The sequence below is a fragment of the Rhagoletis pomonella genome, unplaced genomic scaffold (assembly GCF_013731165.1).
Source record: "Rhagoletis pomonella isolate Grant_MI unplaced genomic scaffold, Rhpom_1.0 Rhpom_scaffold_00002, whole genome shotgun sequence".
In the NCBI taxonomy this organism is placed as follows: domain Eukaryota; kingdom Metazoa; phylum Arthropoda; class Insecta; order Diptera; family Tephritidae; genus Rhagoletis; species Rhagoletis pomonella.
Genome location: NW_023458556.1, coordinates 40,621,915 through 40,644,623, shown reverse-complemented (window position 1 = coordinate 40,644,623; position 22,709 = coordinate 40,621,915). Strand labels below are relative to the sequence as shown.

The window sequence follows — 22,709 nt, the reverse complement described above, 5'->3', positions numbered from 1 at the left end:
TTTGGTCTTCAAGTAAAGGGTGAACACACCAAAACTGCGACACTTAGAAATTACTACCAGAAACAAACTAGCAGGCTTTGAAATTATTTTTTTTTTGTATTATATAACTTGGAAGTTTAGATGTTATTAAAATGTTAAAATATTAGTTATTATTTGCTCCATCTGCAAGTGATCGGTATTTTCATCGCACACGCGCCATCATGTTCTGCACGACTGCATCATCGACTTTACGCGATGCGCACAACTACTTTGTTTTGCCCTCTTCAATATTTTTCACTGTTTCACCTGTTTTCTGCAAGATTTCTTTGACAATTGACCAATATTCCCCAATAGGACGTGGCTCTGGGCTATTGGGTGGATTGCAGTCGTGAGGTACAAAATTGGTGTTATTTGCATTATACCACGGCAATGTGTCCTTGGCATAGTGGCAGGTTCCCACGTCCGCCTAGAACAGTGGCCTACTCCTTATCTGTTGATAAATGACACAAGACGCCTTTTGAGGCACTCATCCCGATAAACTTGATCATTCATTGTCCCGGATGGGAAAAAGGGCTGCTCTTACGGCCACAGGATCAAATAGCTTGCCAAACCATGTGGTTTTTTTGAAATTTGGACTTCATTTTCAGCTTACAACTTTCAGGGGCATCTTGACGACTTGCAGCAGTATAAAAATCATGACCTGCAATATATTTTGAATTCTTTTAGCAGTAGGTTTCGCAGTCCATAACAATGCAGTTGTATTTTTTAATTTAGAATTCATACAACTTCCGAATGCGGGTTTTCGCTGTTGAATTCCACTTTGCGCCTCGGTCTGGCGCTGTTTGAGCTGTAGAACATCTCAATGAAGCTTTCCGCTTTACCTTTTGTACGAAAAACTGCGATCTGCGTACGGATTTTGCAACATAACGGGACAAAATCTTCGGATTTCGCGAAAACGCACTGAGGACCTTCCGAGCACTGTTTTTATCACTTTGACCATGCTAACCCCCGCTCCCTGGTTATCTCGTAACTGCCAGGCCTTATTTGTACCGATTAAAACCCTGCAAACTGTCGAATAGTGCAATCTTTAATTTTTTAGCAATTTTACGTGTACTTAAGGCCGGCTCATTTATAAACTCGTGCAAAATGGTTTGTCTCGTTTCATTTTTAACTCAAATTTCTTCTACGTCCAACTAAGGTCATGTGGTCAGCTTATGGTATTTGAATTTCAAAATATTGAATTCGTTTTGGGTAAGTTATAAGCTTCCCAAAGTGTCGCAGTTTTGGTGTGTTCGCCCTTTAATTGCATTCTGAAGGTATGGTATAAAAAATGCAAGTGAAAATATTGAAAATTATTCAGGTAATTGCTGGCTGCCGATTTCATAAACCGTGCTTCGAGAAACCCCCTTTTAAAGTTTTTTCATGTTGTATAGGCGGCTCAGAGCACTCGGTTCAGAATGTTCGATATTTCAGAGCGAAAATATCTTTTGCATGCATACAAATTGTATTTCCATGTTCAAAATCAGATTTGTTGTAATTGTCGATGTCTTAGCTGGACGATTATTTAAATCTAAAAAACCAATTTAATAATCGCGTGAACAGTCACTAAAGTACCAATCGATTAACCGAACAATTTTAAAATCCTATATAAACAAATGTTACATAACATAATCAAAATTGCAATTTCAGTGAGTAAATAAAACTCCTCCACAAAGGTTTTTCAGGTTATTCAGCATTTTATTCAGGTAATACTTTCCATTTCCAGACAACAAATCGGTCAGGTACAGGAATAATTTTTAATTTCTATGAAACTGAAATATGTTGTTTGTTGGTCCAAATAAAGATAACAGTATTTTTTTTTGCTCGAAAAAATTATTGGCTTTTTTGTTTTTTTTTTTAGATAAAAAGCGATATTTTAGCATTTTTTTCAAATTCCCTAATCTAGTGAATTTCCACCATTTTTCACTAAAATGTTGGTAATATAAAAATAATAAATAATAACCGTTTGTGTATGTACTTCAAAAATTTATTTACAAAAATAAATAAAAAATCATCTCCAAAGAAAAAGTGCTACTAAGGATTCACCTAGAAAGCGCCTATTTTCTTGTGAAAAAGTATGAAAGAAAAAAATATATAGTTTTTGCATAATTTAACTTCGCAAAAATTTAAAAAAAAAATCAAAAATTTGTAAAACTAATGATGAAAAAATTATAGAAATTCAATAATTTTTAACAAAGTTATGGGCATTTGACAAAAAAATTTCCCCTGATTATAAGCCGTCCAAAAAATATTTTTTAACCAAAAAAAAATGCGGGTCTCATTATTTGAACCAACGCTACAACATATTTCAGTTTCATCGAAATTAAAAAACATTCCCGTACCTACCGGTTGTCTTGAAATGGAGAGCATCAAGTTTTATTTTATTTTTAATTTTTATTTTATGTTGTGAGATCTGAAATATATGTATTCCACAATCAGAACAACGACTTTCAACACATAATTTAATAAACATGACTGGATCATATCGACTATTGATTTGAAGCCGAATTTTTAAATTGGTGCAGATATTACTATTAATTATGCCTACTAGGGTATCCAACGGATCTAATCCGAGTCGCACTATCATAAAAAAGAAACGTGGATGATAAGATCCGTGCGGATGGAACCCGTCGGATACCGTAATATGCGCGAGAATCTCGAAAAACTATTAGCTGTTTATATTACTTATCGTTTATACAGTCTTGGTATTTTTCTTTTGTAATATCAATGTATTGCATGAAATAAACTTTACTTAAGTTTCAAAACTTATCAATTTGATTAAATTTCAAAAAGGCAATTATATTATATAACCACATAAATTCGTGTTCCCAAAAACTAATAAACACACGGGTCGAATCGTTGTGCGCTGAATGTACTACATATGTTTAAAACTTGCATGATTTACATTATATAGAAAAGAAAACTTACCCATTTGTATATTTGGATTTTGCATTCGAGGACCACCTCCTGGACCAACGCCAGGTCCATTAGCAGCCATTAAATGTGGACTGGGACCACGTAACATATGTTGTCCGACCATTCTGCCCATCATCGGTCCATTTTGTAGACCCTGCGGATGACCGGGTCCGCCACCTAAATGCATTCCTTGGTTAGGACCACCGACCGGACCCATATTTCCAACAGGTCCCACACCGCCTGGCCCTGCGCTCATCATACCGCCAGCTCCAGCGCCTATTTGTTGTTTCAATGTGTTCACCATTCCCGCATTGCCACCAAGACCACCCAAATTACTATTGGTGATCACCATACCTCCAATATTGCCTTGAGCAATTGTATTCATGCCTAAAGAGAAAAAATTATTATTTTGATTTTGAAGTGCATATAGTAAAATATTGTAACCAAAGTGAAATTCTATTATCCTATTTTCATAGTTTATTATCTACATGTTTTTGAATAATTAGATATAGTAAATAGTTTCAAATATATTTTAAAATGCTTATATGCTCCTATTAAATTAAGCTTTAAATGAGAAGAGTGTAAAGTAATTTTTTCTACTTTCCTTTGTTTTAGATATTAAAAACGACAAATACATTTGAAATATATGAGTTGAAATTTTCTCAGTAAATATGTGTGTTTGCTTACTAAACCAATAAGGGGTTTTAAATTGATATAAGAATATAAGATATATGAAAGTCTAATCGCTTACCGGGCATCGTATTCATTCCTTGAGCGCCATTATTAGAAATAGACATCGCCATCGAATTGACCATGCCCATTTGACCACCAACTACTTGCATGCCAGCTGCGTTTGGTGATTGCAAGTTAGGTGATTTACTACCCAATTGGTTCATTCCAGCTCCGCCCATAGGATTACCTATCATACCCATGTTCTTGTTACCCTGTAACGAGATGATATTATAATTTTTGCTGATGAGATCTGATAAGCATTAGTATTACTTGTTGCTGCAATAATTGTTGCAGATGTTGATGATGTTGCATTTGACGTAAAGGATTACCGCCGACTTGATTGCCGCCCACACCAGTGGAATCTTCGCCGCCACCATTAATTTGCGGTCCACCTGGCCCAGGGCCTTGTGCAGGTGGTTTATTAGGACCGCCAACCACATTGACACCAAGGCCAGATCCTGGACCGCCAGGTCCTCCACCACTGCTAAGAGGATCTGGCCAATTGCTGTTACCAGTAACAAGTTCATCTGGCAGATCATCTTCTAAAACGGAGACGTAGTCCGCTGGAAAAAATAAAACAAATTAAAAAATAATACAACTTGTATACAGTTTTCAATCATCTTACTCGGATCCATTTTAGTCCGCTTTTGCGGAGGTTCATCCATATGATCTGCCATCATTCAGACGTCGTTGTTATGCTTCTTGTTTTGGTATTGAATAGCCTTATACGCGTATTATTATACGCACTTTTTCACTTGGTATAGGTATAGATGGGTTAGCTTATTTGCTGTTACAATTGTTATAAATTTTGCAATGAAAAGTCAAGTTTATTTGTAATAGGTTAATGTTGAAAATAGATGAGTTTGACAAAGTTTGCAAACGCCGCTACATTTAGTGGGGGGACATAAGACTTTGCCACGAATTGTTTACTTATTTTCAAAACACCGCCACTTGTCACTGTTGCAGATAGTTGCGCTGCACCAGGGGTGACATTAGAAGAAAGCTTTACAACTTTCCAAGCCTGGGTACCTTGCTTGATTCGGCTGGTTTTCTGAATATTTATTAGAAATGGCTGCACTCTTTGAAATCGCTTCCACGCAATTACAAAATTTTCCAACTGAATTAAAGCGTTTTTGCCGATTACGATCGAGTTCATTTTGTGTCAGAAGTCGCAAAGGTAGGCCGACCACTTTCGGCTTTTTATACCTTTTATTATAGTATACTTTCTATAGTTCTTCTCGCTTAAGGTGAATTGTTTGTGTTTCTTTTTTTTTTAGTTATTGATGTAAATTTGTAAGCTAACAAATTCCCAGTTCACATATATCTCGTTCGTTTGTTTATTGGCACTTGACACTTTCCTGCTTTTGCAGTGATCGTTCAATCACCATTTTAAACGCCGACGATTATAACCATCAACATCTTTCGAATCAAACATTGTTTTTCTTCGAGTACATGTTTTTTGCGCCTTTTTTTTGCATTAATAAATTTTCCAACGATATTTAATTGCACATCAACTGTAAATGAAGTAGAAGAAAGATTTTAGAATTTTTATATATCTATTTAATTAGAATCATTGATTTCGTAATTATTTTCATGTCCATATGATTTAAATTCGGAAATTGGTCTATTTGTTTGTTTCGATGCTTGATGCAGTAAGAGAACATAGTGAGAGTTGACTCCTTGGTTTAATTTTGCTTTTACGTACACTAATTTTTCATATTTTTAGTGTATTAATTTCGTAATTTTACCAAGTTATTTTGTAAATATATGGCAGTGATCTCGCCCAATAAAATTTCCTCGAAATAATCAACTTAAAATGATCAGAGCTAAATGACAAACGGCAAAGATTTTCTCTTCGACTCGTTCACCTTTCTTTTCAGCCGACTGTCGACTGCCCGTTCACACTTTCGTGCCAATTATTCGTTCATTCCATCAAATAAGCGATCATTAATTTGTCGCTAGTTGAAGCGTATACATATGAACGCTATTTCATTTAATGCGAGAATAGGACAAACATATTGGCGGTGATAACTCTTTGGTTTAACAAACCGCACTCATTCGTTTCTTTCTTAACCACTCGTTGCTTTTCTACTGACGGACTTTTGGCTCTACAAGACTCGACTATATGCTAACTTGTTCCTTCACAAACCGAGCGATTCACTCACAAAACAGTGTACGGAACGCGAATTGTCAGTGTGTTTCTCGCACCTATACACTTGCATGGTGACCGCCTCGGCCAACGAGTGCGAGCAGTATTGGAAAAAGAAAGAAAAACAGACAAGCAATGACTGAAATTTTTTGTCGCTAGTTTTCACGTCGTATCGAAAATTTCTATTTGCAGAATTTTTGTTTTATAAAATTTTTATGATTAGAAAAAATCGCAAAAATGTTTGGAAAAAAACCGAAATTACAGAAAAAAATGTATATTATTACAAAAAAAATTTGGACATTTCGCTCACTTTAGATATTTGTTGAAAACATTGTATTTTGCCGGGCAAACTTTTTTCAATTAAAGTTCGTTATTTTTTATTATTTTGGTTTTTATCTATATAATTTTTACATTTCTCTTGGATTTTTGACAATTTTTCAAATTCTTTTCGCAACAATAAAACTAAAATTCAGTCGGTTTGCTCCGCAGCAGTAAAAACTCAACTGAATTCGCGAACGAGTAACGACAGAACTAGGAAGAAAGACTGAAATTTTAAGTCGAGTGCGATTTTAGGAGAGTCGATGAACAGCGCGATGCAAATGTTGCCGGCCCTATACGATTTGTCCCGGACAAAGAGTTGAGGGATTTTTCTTGCATACCACCTTGATCGATTGCCATGAAAAAGTTTAAGTGCCAGTTATCTTTATACCATAAAGACCCATAGTTATAGTAAATAAAGTCTTAAAGTTAATTTTACCTTTTTGTCAAATTTTCAGTGGGCTATCTGTCAAAACCGTTGCAAATAATTTTGGGGTCGACTTTATTTTGACTATAACTACTATGGCCTGTGTTGTGGATTAGTTGCTCCAATAGTAAAATAAAAAAATAAAGGAAATGCAATTTTACTTCAAAGTTTATTTATTTATGAAAAAAACCTAACCTCAAAATTTCAAATCTTAAATTTATTTTAATTAACCCAATGGAGCGTATGAAAAAAAAACCAAGCAATTGCTTTTTCTTAAAATTTCAGATCTTTGTCTTAAATTTATTTGAACAAAACAAGCAAAAGTTCTGAAGTTTTAAGAAGTAATTGCTTAATTTTTATTGATACTGCCCAAAATTTTCTATATAATTTTTTATCTGCTCGAGATCTTTAAGATGACCCCAATAAGGGACAGAAAAAAGCCCAAGCACCGAAACTACAAATTTTCAATTATTGGCACCACTTCTCATCGTAAAGCAAGTGTAGAAAAAATTGATACAAACTTCGGATATATTCGGTTCATGAACAATGACGACCCGATGGCTAAAAGAGACAGTATTTGAGTAATAAGCAACGAGTATGCCAGTGGAACATTCACACACATTTCACAGCTATAGTCGATTCTTCTAACGCATTTCTCCCAAATTCGCACTCGATTTATTTTTATCACTTTACTCTTTCTCTATCTACCTTTTCGATTTTGACATAAATAAGTGAACAGCGAGTATCAAGATACGAATTTTTATGCATATACTCGCTTGTACACACACAGCGAACGTTTCCGAATCGTATGAGCAGTAAATCAACGAGTTTTAGAAGATATTTATAATGCTATTAATACACTTAATTACCCCATTTCGATGCAGTTAACGCATATTAAAATGCGTAAAATACACTGCAGAATATATTTAAGTCAAATTATTTTCGTCGATCAGAATAAAGTTTCACACAAATAATATTCATAGTTCTTGGGCATAGCAACGAGCTGCGAAAAATCACGACGAATTATGTATAAAGATGCACTCACGCTTACGAACTCGCCCGAGAGAAAATCGAACCGAAATCGTAACAGAGCGCGACAAGAAATACCAATATTTTTCGAGTTCTTTCTACTTAAGAATTCACATATTATTTAAGCTATACGCTGTTTACATAAAATGCGCCAAATAATTATTATTTTAATAGATTTGAACGTGTATTTAATTCTATTTATCTGAGCACTATCGCCACTTACACTGCAATGCCACGACCATGTTCGCGCACACACTAACAAAATGGCGGATCTACCCAATGGCCCTGCTAGCCACAAGTAAAACAGAGATGTCCATATAAGTATAAATCACAAGAGTTGCCACACTTGCAACAAAATTGATGCGTTAAAACTAAAAGTGAACTGTAAATGAATTTGAAATAATGCTTAGTTGATTTTTTAATGAAATTTTAATAGAATCCTAACAAGCACTTCTGTAAGAGTACAACTCCACAACAAGCTATTCAGACTTTCAGCAATGGCTGAATTATGTAGCTGAAAGTCTGAGAAGATCTTTGTGGAATTGTACCTTAAGTGTTTTGTAAAGTAACTTAAAGTAAGCGTGCTATATTAAATACGTGTTTTTAGTATTAAGTTTATTTAAAGTTTTTCAATTTAACCTTGCGTTGACACCGAATATTTATAAATCACTTGACTTTAAAAGTAAAATGCTAGTATTTACGATAAAACCAAGAAAAAATACTTTCCTTTTAAAACATATAAATTTATATTCATACGCTTATAAATAAGGTTCCGTTTCGATTATATTACGCCTTTTTTAAGCGTTTTATAAGTCAAGAATAATCGTTGTTTAAAAAATCTACTCTAAGTTTATTTTGCTTGTTGGGATTAAACAAAGTCTCACTTTTATACATAGTGCGCAACATAAGGATAAGGTCGCCATGTCTCTCGTTTAATAATATAGAGATGTAACTCAAAACTTACGTTTTTGGAGATTTAATTATGCACTTAATAAGGTTGATAAGTAGAATATGTTCAGTCTAACAGATAATCAAACTTCACAAATATGGCGAAGATATATGTCTTTCTCAAAAAATTTTTATTTTGAAATACTTCGTTATATTATAAAACGTGCGGTGTATTTGTAAGTGTTGACTATTTATTTAGGTTTTTATATTAAGTTTTAATAATTCCTTATAAAAATATAGTTCATTCTATAATAAAAACCATATAAATCCAAATCTTCAAATTTTGTACAGAATTAAAAAAAACAAAAAGGTTTCACTAAAATTTCACACTTTTTAGCCAGAGCTTTAAGAAAAGTAGTATAATAAAGTGGAATTTCGAACTGGCTACAAAATATCGTTGATTTTTGCCATTTTTTGTTTATAAAAATTGTGGAAATGTGTAAAATTTTAATCAATCTTTGTTGACTTTATTTTTGTACAAAGTTTGAAAATGTATTTATAGGGTCTTTGATATAGAATGAGTTATGTTGTCATAAAAAAAATAATTAAAATAAATAATACAAAATAAATGGTCAAAACTTATCAATATAGGGTGAACCATATCATTATGTCGACCACGATATCTATGCATATTATATGTTTAGCTTGAATAAAGTTTTGTTTTCGTTCGAGAAAAAAGTTTGCGCTTTCCCAATGCAAGTGTGCACAGTATGTATATGAGTTCTACTGGCAACACTTAAAATTCTATTTACAAATGACCACCCTGTGGGAAAGTGTTAGGGCCGGTTGTTCGCTGTCTGATTAGCACTAATCGGAGATAGAAGCTCTGGTTAAATGCAACGACTGCTTTATCCATCATATGTTATAAGCATGATGTCGATAACGTCGATAATGATGTTTATCCGGCAAGTAGTGATAACCCGACATTGAACAACCGGCCCTTAAAAGTTCTCCCATTTTATGCATGATGCAATAATACAAGGTGGTATCAGTTGTGACAGCTCGATTTGACACTGCCTTAGCTCAGTAGAATAAGAAGAAAAACGGGAAGAAATGAATCCCTATTTGAGGGAAAAATATAAAATTTAATATTTTCTTCTAAAGAAAATTTGCTTTTTTATAGTATATTCGTAATGAAATGAAATGAAATAAAATAAAATAAAGTAAAATACATTTTTGAGAAAACAAAATGTGTATACTGAGAAAAAATGAAAAAAAAATTCAACTATTAGGCAAAGAATTGTAAAAGAAGTAATACTGTTTCACTTAAGGCAGTCAATTAGAGCGAGAAGTTGCCATCTGATACCACCTATTATTGCATCATGCATTTTATGTGTTTCCTTGCAACAAAGCAGAAAACCGGATACGAAATTAGATCTAATTGACGCAAGAAGTGGGAAATAAAACGCTTCCAGTGCCATCTAGTTGTCATTGAATTGCAGGGTGACAAGTTTAAATTTTTCCAAACTACATTAAATTACAGTGGCTCCTACCTTGGTTAAGCGGTCAGTCGAGACCACCACCGGCAAACAATAAAACATTCATCCGAAGATATTTTTTGTACACTGCGCGCCCCATTTATAGTTAAAATCTATGTATTTTCTTCTTTTACGTGTTCGGACTCTTCAAACTCGATTCAGAACTAAATCGCTTAAAAAATCGCCCAAAAACAAATTTTCGATACTAGATTTGCATTATTTATTTCGCTTTCGACATTAATTGAATGACTTAAATAATTTCTATACACACAAAAATAAGAACACGAGGCAAAGTAAGGATACACATTTAGATTCTACCTTATACAAATTTCTTTCTACACAAATTTTAATTAACAACTTAAATTAAGTTCTGCATCCACCAAGTTTTACATCCATGAATCAAAATAAAACGAAGTTACTTTATTGACTAATTTCTATGATCGAGTTTATTTTTATGACTGAGATTTTGCTTTAAATTTTTTACTGAAACTGGGGTGAGAGGGGCAGGAAATGAGTGAAAAAACGGAAGAGATATGAAGTCAAGCGGAGTAGAGGAGTCGATTTCCAATTTTTTCAAAAGCCTAAGTAAATTTAATCTGATCCGAGCTTGGGTCCAAACACTGGTAGGGAACGATTTTTTTTTTTAATTTTGACGCTTATGACCCACAGATGGCGGACAGACTTTTGAACCGAACAGATTTTTGAAGTCAGTCAGTCAGGCTGAGGAAAGAAAGGGTGTTTTAAAAAAATGTTCAATAAAAGAAGTAAATCGTCTTATCGGAGTAGAGTCCGAACACTGTTATTGAATGTATGTTTCCAATTTTAACACTAATGCCCCACAGATAGCGCGATAAACGCAGGCTTTTTGACTTGGCTACGGAAAAAAACGCTTGCAAAGGGTTGCAAATTTGCAGGGTGCACGTGATGATTATTTTTTTTCGGCATTCGAAAAATTTGTTTGATGATGCATATCCGAACATATTTGCAATTTGCAGGTTTTAAATTTAAAAATTTTCAAATTAATTGCTATTTTGAGTAAGCAATTTTATAGCCATCAAATTTTAGTATAACTTAGTAAAATCTTTAAGTAGCTACACTGCCTAGGTTCAAGCCCAGTAAGGAGGGGATGAAGGCGAAGGCGCGATACAAGGCAGCCCTCAAAGTTCATGAGAGACTCCGCCAAAAGTCCAGTCTGACGAAGGAGGAGGAAGAACGACTGGCTTGGGCTAAGTCGGAAATGGAAAGTGGGCGAGCTCACTTCGCAACAAGAGAAAGATTTAACTCCTCGGATCCGATGTTCGCGAACCGGTTTGAGGCGGCCGCAATGAAAAGGCAACGCTCCCTGGAGAGCGATGCCTCGACTCCTGCAAAAAGGCCGAAGCATAAGGGCGAGGCTGTAAGGCCTGGATTGGGGGAGTCAAGATCATCAAATGCAAGGACGACCCAGCTAAAACGCTTCAAAGCCTGTGGGAGGGGGCATCATTGGAAATCGTCGACAGGAGCTGCATCTCATCGATACCAAAGGCGAAGGTACTAATTCCTCGCACGGTAAATCCGGGGCATGCACTCCGCTTTTTACAACGGCAAAATCCCGATGTGACGACTACATTGGAGGTTGTTACATGTCGCTAAGGCAACAGACGCTGAGAATGCACAGGATGACATCCTCCAAATCAACAAGACGGCAGGGGGCATTCTTTAGAAAAGGATTGAAAAAATGGCGTGGGGCATGGGTAGCGTCTTCCTTCGCCTAAAGAAACGCCGCCTAACTGACAACAATGATAAAACGCTCAAAACGGGAGAGATGGAAAAGGATCTAGGCCTAGACGAGATCTTGGACGCAACTCTAAACCTACGTGATGTGGAGGGGGGTGAGCTGGAAAACCGGAGCTAAATGCTGAAACCTCCACAAAAGTAAAGTCGCTTCAGCCGAGCTGCTCCTCTACCTAGAGGGGGGCGGCTACGATGTGGCCTTAGCCCAAGAGCCCTGGAAAGCCTCGGGTAACAAGATCTCACAAAATTACGTAACGTACACCCCGAGTGCAGACAAAAAGGTAAGAATGATGTGCCATGAAGCAGATGAACCCCCGCCCAAGCTCAAGACGTTGATGGAATTAGCCGACAAAGGGAGGCAAGCGCTGGTGGTAGGATCCGACACAAACTCGCATCAAACTGTTTGGGGGAGCGCGGTCATCAAAGAAAGAGGTGAGTCTCTACTCAATTTTATTATTCAAAGTAGTCTAGAGGTAGCAAACCGAGGTACTGAGCCAACATACGAGGGACCCACTTAGAGAATGTTCTAGATATAACGCTTTTTACAAATAAAACGATACGAGCAGATAATTGGAAGGTGTTAGATATACCATCATTCTCTGATCATGAATACATCGAATTTAATATTGTTTTCTCCCCAAATCCCGAAATAACGACCCTGAGGAACCCAAGAAACACAAACTGGGATCTCTATAGGAACATTGTAGAGGGGAAAAGATTCGAGCTAACAGAGCTCAACATGCACGCTGAGATCAAAAAGAATGTGGTGTTAATTACTACGGTGCGCACTAAACGCAAATCCACGTGGTGGAACATGGGCACCCAAACTAATTGCATATGTTGGTGACATTGCTGTAATGGTGACCGGAAAATATCTAGATACCATAAGTGATATAATGAATGGAGCTCTCAAAACTATACACCAATGGACTACTCACGAAGGTTTAGGGATATGTTACCCTTTACAAGAAAGTAGAAGATTCCTGCGTGGAAGCTACCTAAACAGAACGGCATTGAACTCAAACCAAAAGACCCCACTAAGTACCTAGGATTAATCCTGGACTGCAAACTGTTGTGGAGGTACAATGTGGAGGGCAGAGTGAAGAAAGCGAGTAATGCCCTCTACCCATGCAAAAAAATGCTAGGTATTACTTGGGGTCTATCCCTTGCCCTAAGTCCGCGGGGAGACTGATTGTAATAGGGGAATTCAAGCAAAGAAACATTCAATATCCAAAGGGTATGTAGCCACCATCGGGTTACTATTGAACAAAACGGATGGCGTAGAGGCATGAAGCCTAGCCGGAAGACATTTTACTTCTTCATAGATGGCTCAAAAACTAATGGATGGAGTAGGAGCGGGAGTGTACTGCTCAGAACTTAATGTTCGTCGGCCCATCATGTTGCCGGATCACTGCAGTATATTTTAGGCAGAGGTTTTCGCAGTGAGAAAAGCCGCTGAGCTAGCCTACTCAATGATTGAAAATAACTCTAAAGATAACATATACGTACATACTCAAGCAGCGATTAAGGCTATAAGCTCATACCTATGCCATTGTCCTGCTGTATCAAAAACACGATTGAAATATCTCGGAGCTCCAGAGTTTAATAATCTTGAAGATGTGACAACACTTGGGCTTCAAGCACTGCTGAAATTCTCAAAAAGCGTTGACATCCTAAATTATGTATACATATAAGTAGATTATCCTCATTTAATTAAGCTCTACTCCCCAATCTGTAGTTAGAAAATTAGATTAGCCATACAAAATTCGTCCCTCATTAATCTGTAATCATAAAATAATCTCAGATTAAACCGATAACTTTTTTGTGTCCAACCTAGTTTTATCGATTATTTCTGCTAAGATGAGGAGAAATGCTAAATGTAAAAGTAAAAAAAAATGGACGCTAGCAATGAAAAAAATATTAAGTTGAAATATATTTAAATTGCTTAATATAGCAGAAAAAGTGATCACGGTGGCACAGAGAAGGAACTTAACTTTTTCTTGAGATGTGAGAATAACAAGCACAACTAATTTGACAGCTAATAAATAATCTGAGATTCGCCTACGGGGTGATTAAAAAACGAGCTTTGATTGAGATTATATTTACATTTAAACTTACTTTATCGGCACTTAAAATGCACATCTGAAATTGGCCCTAAGTATTTCACACGCCTTCTAACTTTATACACAAAAGGTATGTATTTTGTACATATATATGTAGGTATACAATAGCGCTAAAATGAGGAAAACAAAAACCAAACAGTAGTCAGTAAAGTAAAAAATCCAATGCGAATTCTTCTTTTTTTTATTGACAAATTTCTGAAACATCCTCTTGCCTCTAGTTAGGTGCCGCACCTGAGGTGAGCGCCTTCACAAGCAGTAGCTAGCGGCACAACATCTATTGCTTCAATTTACACAGAAGGCGCTCTGTTGGATACCAGAATTGATCTCTGCGGGTGCACGGAGTAGTCGTTAATAGTTTCGACACCGCTCTTAAATGTCATCAATCTAATAAAAAGTATGAACAGGTACTTTTAACTGTACTGATTTATTGTTTTAATTCTAAAAAGATAAACAGGTTAAAAGGATTTTATAATAATTGACATTATAAGCCAAATTTGATCATACATACATATAAACGACTATTGGACAGACTATCAGAGCAATTCTGCTAACTATCTTTCAACTCACCGGAGTCTTCTAACTCACCATAGTCTTTCGAAAGACACAAACAATCAAATTTAAGGATTAAAAGAAAATTAAACTAAAGGAAGAGAAAAGAGTTAATTAAAAAAATATATATATGCTGATATTGTATATTACGCAAATACCTCGCAAAATTACTCATTTCCATTGGTTTTTGTACATATGCATATAAATCGCATTAAATTAATCACACGTTTCTTGCAAGATACCAACAAGGTTGCTTAAATATGTAGCTCAAAGTAAATTTCCCCCGGGGTGAGCGTTTTTTGCCGCTCGTTTACAAAATAATGCACTAGGCATGTCGGAAAAACATCGATGCATCGAAAATATCGATGTGTTGCTTCGATGCATCGAAAATTCTCCACTTGTTGTATAAATAGTCGATGCATCGATGTATAGCCCTCCGATGCATCGCAATATAGTATTAAAATATCGATGTAAATTTCGATGCATCGAATCATATATGTAAATACATCGATTTATTTTTATCACTGATATCCCTAGAATGCACATGATAAAGAAAATCCCATATATATATAGTTTATTCATAGACTGATTTATAAATTGCTGAATGCCGTTTGTTCAAACACTGTATTGCAATAGTTTACATATTACAAAATTTAAGTGGCATTGTTGCCATAATACATTTATACTGATAAAAGAAATAAATAACATTGGGCTTACATTACTGCAGTAAGATGTTAAAGTTAAAAATTAGGTAATATGTAATGTTACCATCAAATATAATCAAATAAGTATACAAAAGTCGAAAAGTCATCGTTTTGCGAGTCGATTCTTGGCGACTTGAGGTGACAGAGCGAAATTCCTAAAAGTCGAGTTTTTCAGCCAAAAGTCGATTTTTGTCTAAAGTCATAGTCGACTTTTCCATCCCTAATGCCCAATCGTGCTATCCAGCCTTTAGTTAAAATATTGCACAAACATTGACCATATCCTAATACAAATATATACCTACATATGAAATGTATCCCGAAATTCCCTAGAAAGCTAAAAATCGAGACTGTCTCGATTAAAATAACCATCTCTGTAAGAGCATCGAAATGATCAGCATAATTCGAAAAGCACTCGTTAAAGCAGATTGAAGTATTCGTTAACTTGGCTTATTGGGATTACCTTTTTAAAAACCCGGAATGACCCGATCTGTTGTAAATTCGATAACAAGTCTGAGTAATAAAAACGTCAAATGTGAAATCTCCTACCATTCAATGTCCCTATGCGCGCTTTATGTTATACCATATTGAAAATCTGTATGTGTCCATATGTACGTCAATGAAACGAATGCATTTTTTCGCACAGTTTAATTTGGCGCTAAACAATGTCGAATAGTACAAAAGACGGCGTGGAAACAATCGGCTTTCTTCGATTACATTTGTGTCCTTTTTTAACCATTTGCCGACGAAGATGGTAACTAACCACTGCCACCGGCACAGAAGGGTGCGGCACAATCAAAGGCGTGTTGCAGGCATAGACAATGCAGCGGCAACAAAGCAGAAATTATGTCATTCCCAATCGGTTGGCGGAGAATAGAACGAGTATAGATCATGGAAAATTCTTGTTGTTTTATTGCACTTGTTACACAAGTGAACATACCAGTATGCCATGCAGACACAAGTGCGTCAGTGAAATGTTATTGCACGCTTAAATGTTATTCATGCATACATAGATACATACATAAATATATAAAAACAATTTAGTATTGTCTTCTAACAATTCCTTGTAAATTGCGTTCTATTTACATTAGGCTGGGTCGCTTTTGTATGCGGGGCAAAAAAAGGCATTTGATCGTACTGTAATAGTAATATTATGTTGTCTTAGGTCTAAGCCAATAGTATTGGCCATTAGTTTAAAACTTATCTTTAGCCCGCGCGATTGATTCAAAGTGTATGCATTTTGCATCAAATTAAAGGTTATTAAATTTGGCATCTCACGTTCATATTTATACTATTTTTCAATAAGACTACAAGTTTTTAAGATATTAAGATAAAACTTAGAAAAACCATAATTTTCCTTTATGAATTTTCAATTCTTCATTACTTCAGCAACCAAGTGAAAAATGTAAAAAAATTTGACGAGTTTTATTTCAAATGTTTTTAGGTTTCCGGATGTTTATATGATATTAAAAGGACTATAGACTTGCTCACGCCGATTTGGTCAGGTTTCAAAATCATGGTGAATAAAGTCAAACATGTATTGTCCAAGATTAGGAATCGTTTGATAAGTTAATGGTAGTTTCAAGCACATAAGTATGTATATACATTAACAAAATCCAATCGTCGTCTCTAAATTTGCAATAAATGTTTAGATATAATTATTCTACTTAATTCCATTATGTAAAAAAATTACTATATCTAGGTAAATGCAATAGTCTTTAACATATTCTGGGAAATCTTTTTGAGGACTCTCGGACTAAAAATAATAAGTAAAAAAAAAAAATGGAATATTTCTAACCAGCGACCTAAATGCACCCCAGCAATATTAAAAAGCTTCTTTACATCTTTTGACTATTTTATTCATAAAAGATAAGTTTGAAATTAACGACAAAATAAATGGCTGCGAGAAATTATATTTGATTTCATCTTTTGCGTTAACGGATTTATTAGCTAATAACATGCACCAAAGCTTTTTACTGAACCCAGAATTTTTAACAAGAATCGGTCTTATTCGACTAGTGTGCTGTGTGTCACTTGGCGGTTGATGCGCGGGCGCTTGCAATTAAAATAAAAATCGAATATTTTACAGGCTTATTGTTGACTTCATGATACAACATATTTTTACTATTGCCAAGGAGTGTTGCGAAACATTAGATTTTCGACCCGCCCTAATGTACATATGTACGTATGTGCAAAGAACAACAACAATGACAGCAAGAGACAAATTGACACTTGTGGCTTTGTAACAAATTGTACAACAAATTGGGCATTTTCTTCTTAAGGCGTAGCACAGTGATACTTGATACCCATTTTGTGCAAACAATTTTAAAAATTAGTATATTCACATTAATTCAGGTTTACAGTGGTTTTTGAAATCGCTCAATTAAAAAAAAATGGCTGGTTCAATACGGCGCCTGAAATAAAAGAAATTAAAATTTAGTTATATTTTTTTTTTTTTAAGTTTGTATTAAAGCGTCTCAAATGCTATTGAATTTTAATATAATCATGTTTACGTGTATCTTACACGAAATTGGCTGAAAAAAATTAATAAAAAAAAAAAATCATCTTCAGAAAAACTTTCAATATTATAGATATGGTACGAAATCGCGTCTTAAACAAAAGTCAAACCCAAAAATCGATGCTTTATTTTTGGATTTATGGGCACGAATTGGGGACCAAATATCACTGTGCGCAGAAAACCATATGTTTTTTTTTATATCTAAAATTTTGTAAAGTGTAGTTGTTATTTTTTACTTTAATTTTGTGGGCTCTTGTTCGATACATTTGTACAAACTTGGATTTGGTTAGGTTTTGCAGCAGTTAGCAATGAGTATTTATTTCATGTTGGCGGGCGATAAATTAAAAAATTCGAACGGCCTTAGACCAATAGACAAAGTAATGTATATTATTGAAATTTATTGTACGCCTTTTCGATTGTTTTCGACCCAATTTATGAGAATTGTGTGGCTGCGCGTATGGGGATATATGTTTGTATGTACACATGTATGTACATATGTATTGTATCTGTACTCACTTGCATGGCTAGCAGTTTTTGTGGCCATTTAACGTTTTGGTGTCACATATTGCTTTTGTCTTTTTAATTGTTTTTTTTTGCGTTAGTTTTTATTTTTTTTTCGTTATTCTTTTTGAGTTCGGAATTTGATTTTTGCATCAAAGCAGTTAGATTAGAAAATTCCTTGGAAATCAAGCCAGCCATGGACGATTGCTTTTCAATTGTGGCACAGTTAGTAGAGGAGGAGTGTCTGGAGTTACAGAAATTCCATAATAATTCACTCGATTGCAACATGTGTGACTTACATAAGAGTTTAAAGTACATATTATGTACGTATGTATGTAGAATAAGTGGCAGCAGTTGGTTAAGGTGCAACAGGTGATTTTATACATTTTATTTCATTTCATAAAACAGTCCAACAAAATTTTAATAGCTTATGCCGAGGCTACACAACCAATGACGACTTAGAAACGTACATAATTATTTCTCGTCGACACAAACTCTGACCTTAAGAGATATTTTAAATTTAAGGTGCCCAAAAACGCATAGGAATCAGCTCTCGTAAGTACTAACGCAGAATTTGGTTAGCCAGTACAATCTCCAACTTTTTGGACTAGTTTTTAAGAGTTTGTGAATTTAAAGATAGTCGTCAGGTTTTAGGTGTGGTTAGTTTTGGGAGGAAACTTACTCAACAGCTACTTTCTTCTCGCAGCCTCAAAGCGTCGCACCCCGATTATCTCTATTGCCAAGGCAGTGTTCATCTTAGCTTTTTGTCCAGTACAATGCCCAAGAGGGGGACTTTTAGCCTAACCAGCGGTGCTGACTCTAACGAGTATTGGGATGAATACAGAGATCTTCTAGGGATCTAAGTAGTGAGAAAAGAAACTCACGGCGGTATTTCTGCAGTGGAATAGAGAGATCCAGCGAGAGTAAGGAAAGTCCTGCAGAAGGGTTGTGTAACCCAGGCAGAACTCATTAAAAAGGAAGGCTCCGAGTGGATTCAATGTGGCGAGGAATCTCTCGATATCTTGTTACAAGCTCACTTTCCTGCTGTCAAAAATCCAGGTGGTCTACCTGACGCTGCTGCATCCATCGCAGGAGGAGGAAGCCTTGCCAGAGAACTGGTGACGCCATTCTGACTGGAGTGGGCTTTGAGTATAAGTCGACGGGTCTGGATGGCATCTTTTCTGTGATGTTGCAGAAGGCAAGTTAGAAGGCCATGGCCTAGTTGCGCAACATATTTGAAGGCTAATCACGGCTGAATTATGTTTTAAAGTCTTGGAGGACTTGGGCAGACGGGCAACGCATACCCCAAGGACTATAGGCCATTAGCCTAACATCGCTTCTTCAAAATACCCTGAGGATGTCAATAGTATAGGGTCAACTTTAGTCGGATGGATTGACTACATGATCACGGATCTATTCCTTGGGATGAACTTCGAAGCCCCTATATGGGTGAAAGGCTGGCGTGAGGGCATGATGACTATGGGCTGGGTGAATGTCTATACAGACGAGGCGAACATATGCGCTGCCGAATTACACTTTCAAGGCGGCAGCAAATAAACAGGTCGTTCGACAGTCAGGCTGCGATAAAGGCGCTACTACCGTACAGAGTACAGAGCAGCTCTGGATTTGCTACATGCTGGTACTGACGTACATCCGTGATGGGTTCCGGGGCACACCGGCCTCGCGGGCAACGAGCAGGCCGTCAGGCTTGCCAAGAAGAAGCTCTGTTAAAAACCATGCTGATAGAAGAAGTGTCGATTTTCCTCCAAGCGATTAAAGGGACTTCGACCTGTCCATGATTTGGAAGGCGCAAAAGGTGTGGATCAAAATGCTAGGTTGCAAGGTGTACACGATTATTTGCAGAGCATAAGACATGAAGCTCACGAATTTTCTTCTTTCCCTCAATAGTAAGGACGCTAGGCTACTGGCCTAGAGCCTTTAGACTGGCTCTGATCAATGACAAGATCTGTAGGAGATGCAGATCGAAAGAAGAGACAGTGGAGCTTATGCTCTGCTAGTGTCCTGCCCTTCGTAGACTGCGGACTAGTCTCCTGGGTGCAGGCTGTCTGCCTAATCTGGAAACCGCCGCCAAGGCAAGGTACAAAAAGGTGTGCCAATTTGTCAACAGGACTTAGATGTTCTTCAACATTGCTATTGGTACTCAGTGATTGGTTATCCGATGCGGTCTTAGTTTGTCTGGTAACGCTACAGACCTTAATGGGCTCTGAGCAGGCACGCAATTGCCAGCCAGCTTACCTAACCGAACCATGACCAAATACTTTGCGGATGCTCCTAGCTTCAGTGTCATATTGCCTTTGGCACATAGCTGCGGTGAGTGGGCTTGTGTACTTCCTAGTGAAAAGCAACATGTAGGCATTGCCTGGGTTTACTCCTTGTTTTTTTTTCTTTCGCCCAGGCACAACCATCTACAATTGGAAAGCACACGATGCGGAGCAAACAGATCGAACAACAATGCAGGTAAGTAGTCTTGCTTTACAACAACTAAAGCTTAGACATTATAGCGAGGAGCGTCAAGAAAGTCAACCACGGGTTTGGAAAGTTCAAGGTCTACAAACTCGAAGCCGAAACAGTAGTCAACATACCGGCGTTAGTTAGGGGATTGAAGATCAACCCAGTGACCACGCGATGGGCGGTTTTTTACAATTATCCATTGCGAATCATGCAAAAAAAAATCCTTTGCTGTTTGTTGACTTCTTCTATTGTCTTTTGTTATTTCCCTAACTCTGTTTGAGCTTAAAGGGTTAATCTAAAACAAACTGAAACAAATTCTACGAAAATACACATTCAACTACCAAGCAGCCATTCTCTGCCAAATAACTAAGAACGTTAGTTTAAATAATTCCCATATGGCTTTGGCAAGTCAATTGTCGAAAACCCCTAGATTATGCCCAGATTTTTCTCAACAAATAATCCTTTCGTTGCTTTCAGCTTGTACGGTAAAGTGGCAAAATATTTGCTGCCAGAATATGGATTACACGTGAAAATCATATAAATCCAATTAACAACAAATCTGCATAACGATGCAAAAACCCTTTTTGCCGTACCCGGGGCACATTGTTGGTGGAATGTTGGTGTTTAACCTCTGCTTAGTGTGACCATAGGTGGTGCAGCGTGAAAATTTGGCTTGGTATGACACAATGAAAGGATTAAACCTGCTAGTATCGCTACAATAACAACAACGACGCTGAGCTACTTACTTAAATTAATGAAACGACTTTCTGCAGTGTCATTACATTGCAGACTTCCGAATAGTGAAGGAACACTGGGTCAAACAATACCAACTTAAATACCAGAAAATATTTCCTTTTATATGTTTGATCATTCTTTGACGGCCTTTGTGGGAGCGTACCGTGTCCAAGGATGTTAGCGCTTGTGGCTTGTGGCAGTTAGCAGGCATACATGGAAGTACATACTTACATACATATATACAAATGTACTTTCATAGGTATATATTTATGTACATATGTACTAAGGCAAGTATTCGGAGCGCATTGAATGAAACAGCAGCACATAAAATATTTTAAATTTTCCAGTTAAATTTTGATGATAAAATTCGCATGGCGATACATATCTACATATATGTGTGTACATAATTGAATTTTAACGCATGTAGTAGGTGTCGTTGTCATGAACTGTGGTTTGAAGTCTCTGCCACCATGGACTGCAAAATGGCGAAAGGCTTAGATATTGTACGCTCAAGAAATTCAAATGAAATCTTGGATTGTGACACATATACATTCATACATTAGGGTGGTCCAAAATGCAGAAGAATTTTAATCAGAATTCAGAATTTTAATACTCTCACCCCCTAGGATTGTTCTAAACCGAAAAAAATTATACCAGTGTTTTTTTTTATGAAATCAAAAAATATTTAGAGGTCGCTCAAAGCGCTCAAAAATTTGGTTTCTCTTCAGGAAACTGCCAATAACAACACTGTGCGCCAATTTTATGATAATTTAAACCAGCTCGGACTTTGCTTTTATTTTCTGAAAGTATACATACATATCCAGTAATAAAATACCCGATGGATTTGCAAAGGTTGGCTGGTATTTTTATATTATGGCCTACTAAAGTTTTCATGTTTCGTCCTAAGTAGTTTTCAAAAAAGTGGGAAAATTTTTTCAAATAAATGTCTGAGCGAAATTAAAGTTTAAGACATATATAGTAAAATTTCATGGGAAATATTTTCGTAGAATATTTTAACCCATTAGCCTCCGCCTGAAAAGGTCGCTTTGACCTTTACTTCAAGAAATCCCGCAAAAAACAAATTTGGAAGTTCGTTAGAGGACCACCCTAATGCGCATACATACATACATTCGCACTATGTTTATACACAGAAGTCAGTACATATAAAAGCTGACATAAAGTGCCAAACAAAGGAGAATTTGTTTGGTATTTTCGCTTGACGTTGGTAAATATTTAACCCAACAAAAGGCGACTTGAACGGATTAACTTCGGGGAAATTTCGAGTGCATCTCTGTATTCATAAAAACATGCATACACTTACA

The 22,709-nt window shown here is 36.3% G+C and overlaps 1 protein-coding gene across 3 annotated transcripts; it reads right to left on the bottom strand.

Annotated features, from left to right (window-relative positions):
- Positions 1–2,878: 2,878 nt before the first annotated feature.
- On the bottom strand, positions 2,879–7,838 carry LOC118733597 (mediator of RNA polymerase II transcription subunit 15-like). Of its 3 annotated transcripts, XM_036463056.1 has the most exons (6): positions 7,813–7,838; positions 7,430–7,563; positions 4,292–5,180; positions 3,937–4,229; positions 3,686–3,878; positions 2,879–3,321 (listed from the first exon to the last, which is right to left on the bottom strand). In XM_036463056.1, exons 3-6 carry the CDS (start codon positions 4,344–4,346, stop codon positions 2,894–2,896), a joined length of 969 nt encoding a protein of 322 aa, XP_036318949.1. In that variant the 5' UTR covers positions 4,347–5,180; positions 7,430–7,563; positions 7,813–7,838; the 3' UTR covers positions 2,879–2,893. The 3 variants fall into 3 exon arrangements, with proteins under 3 accessions (XP_036318949.1, XP_036318948.1, XP_036318950.1); XM_036463055.1 differs by lacking the exons at positions 7,430–7,563; positions 7,813–7,838 and adding an exon at positions 6,126–6,341; XM_036463057.1 differs by lacking the exons at positions 7,430–7,563; positions 7,813–7,838 and adding an exon at positions 5,415–5,669.
- Between the last annotated feature and the right edge of the window lie 14,871 nt (positions 7,839–22,709).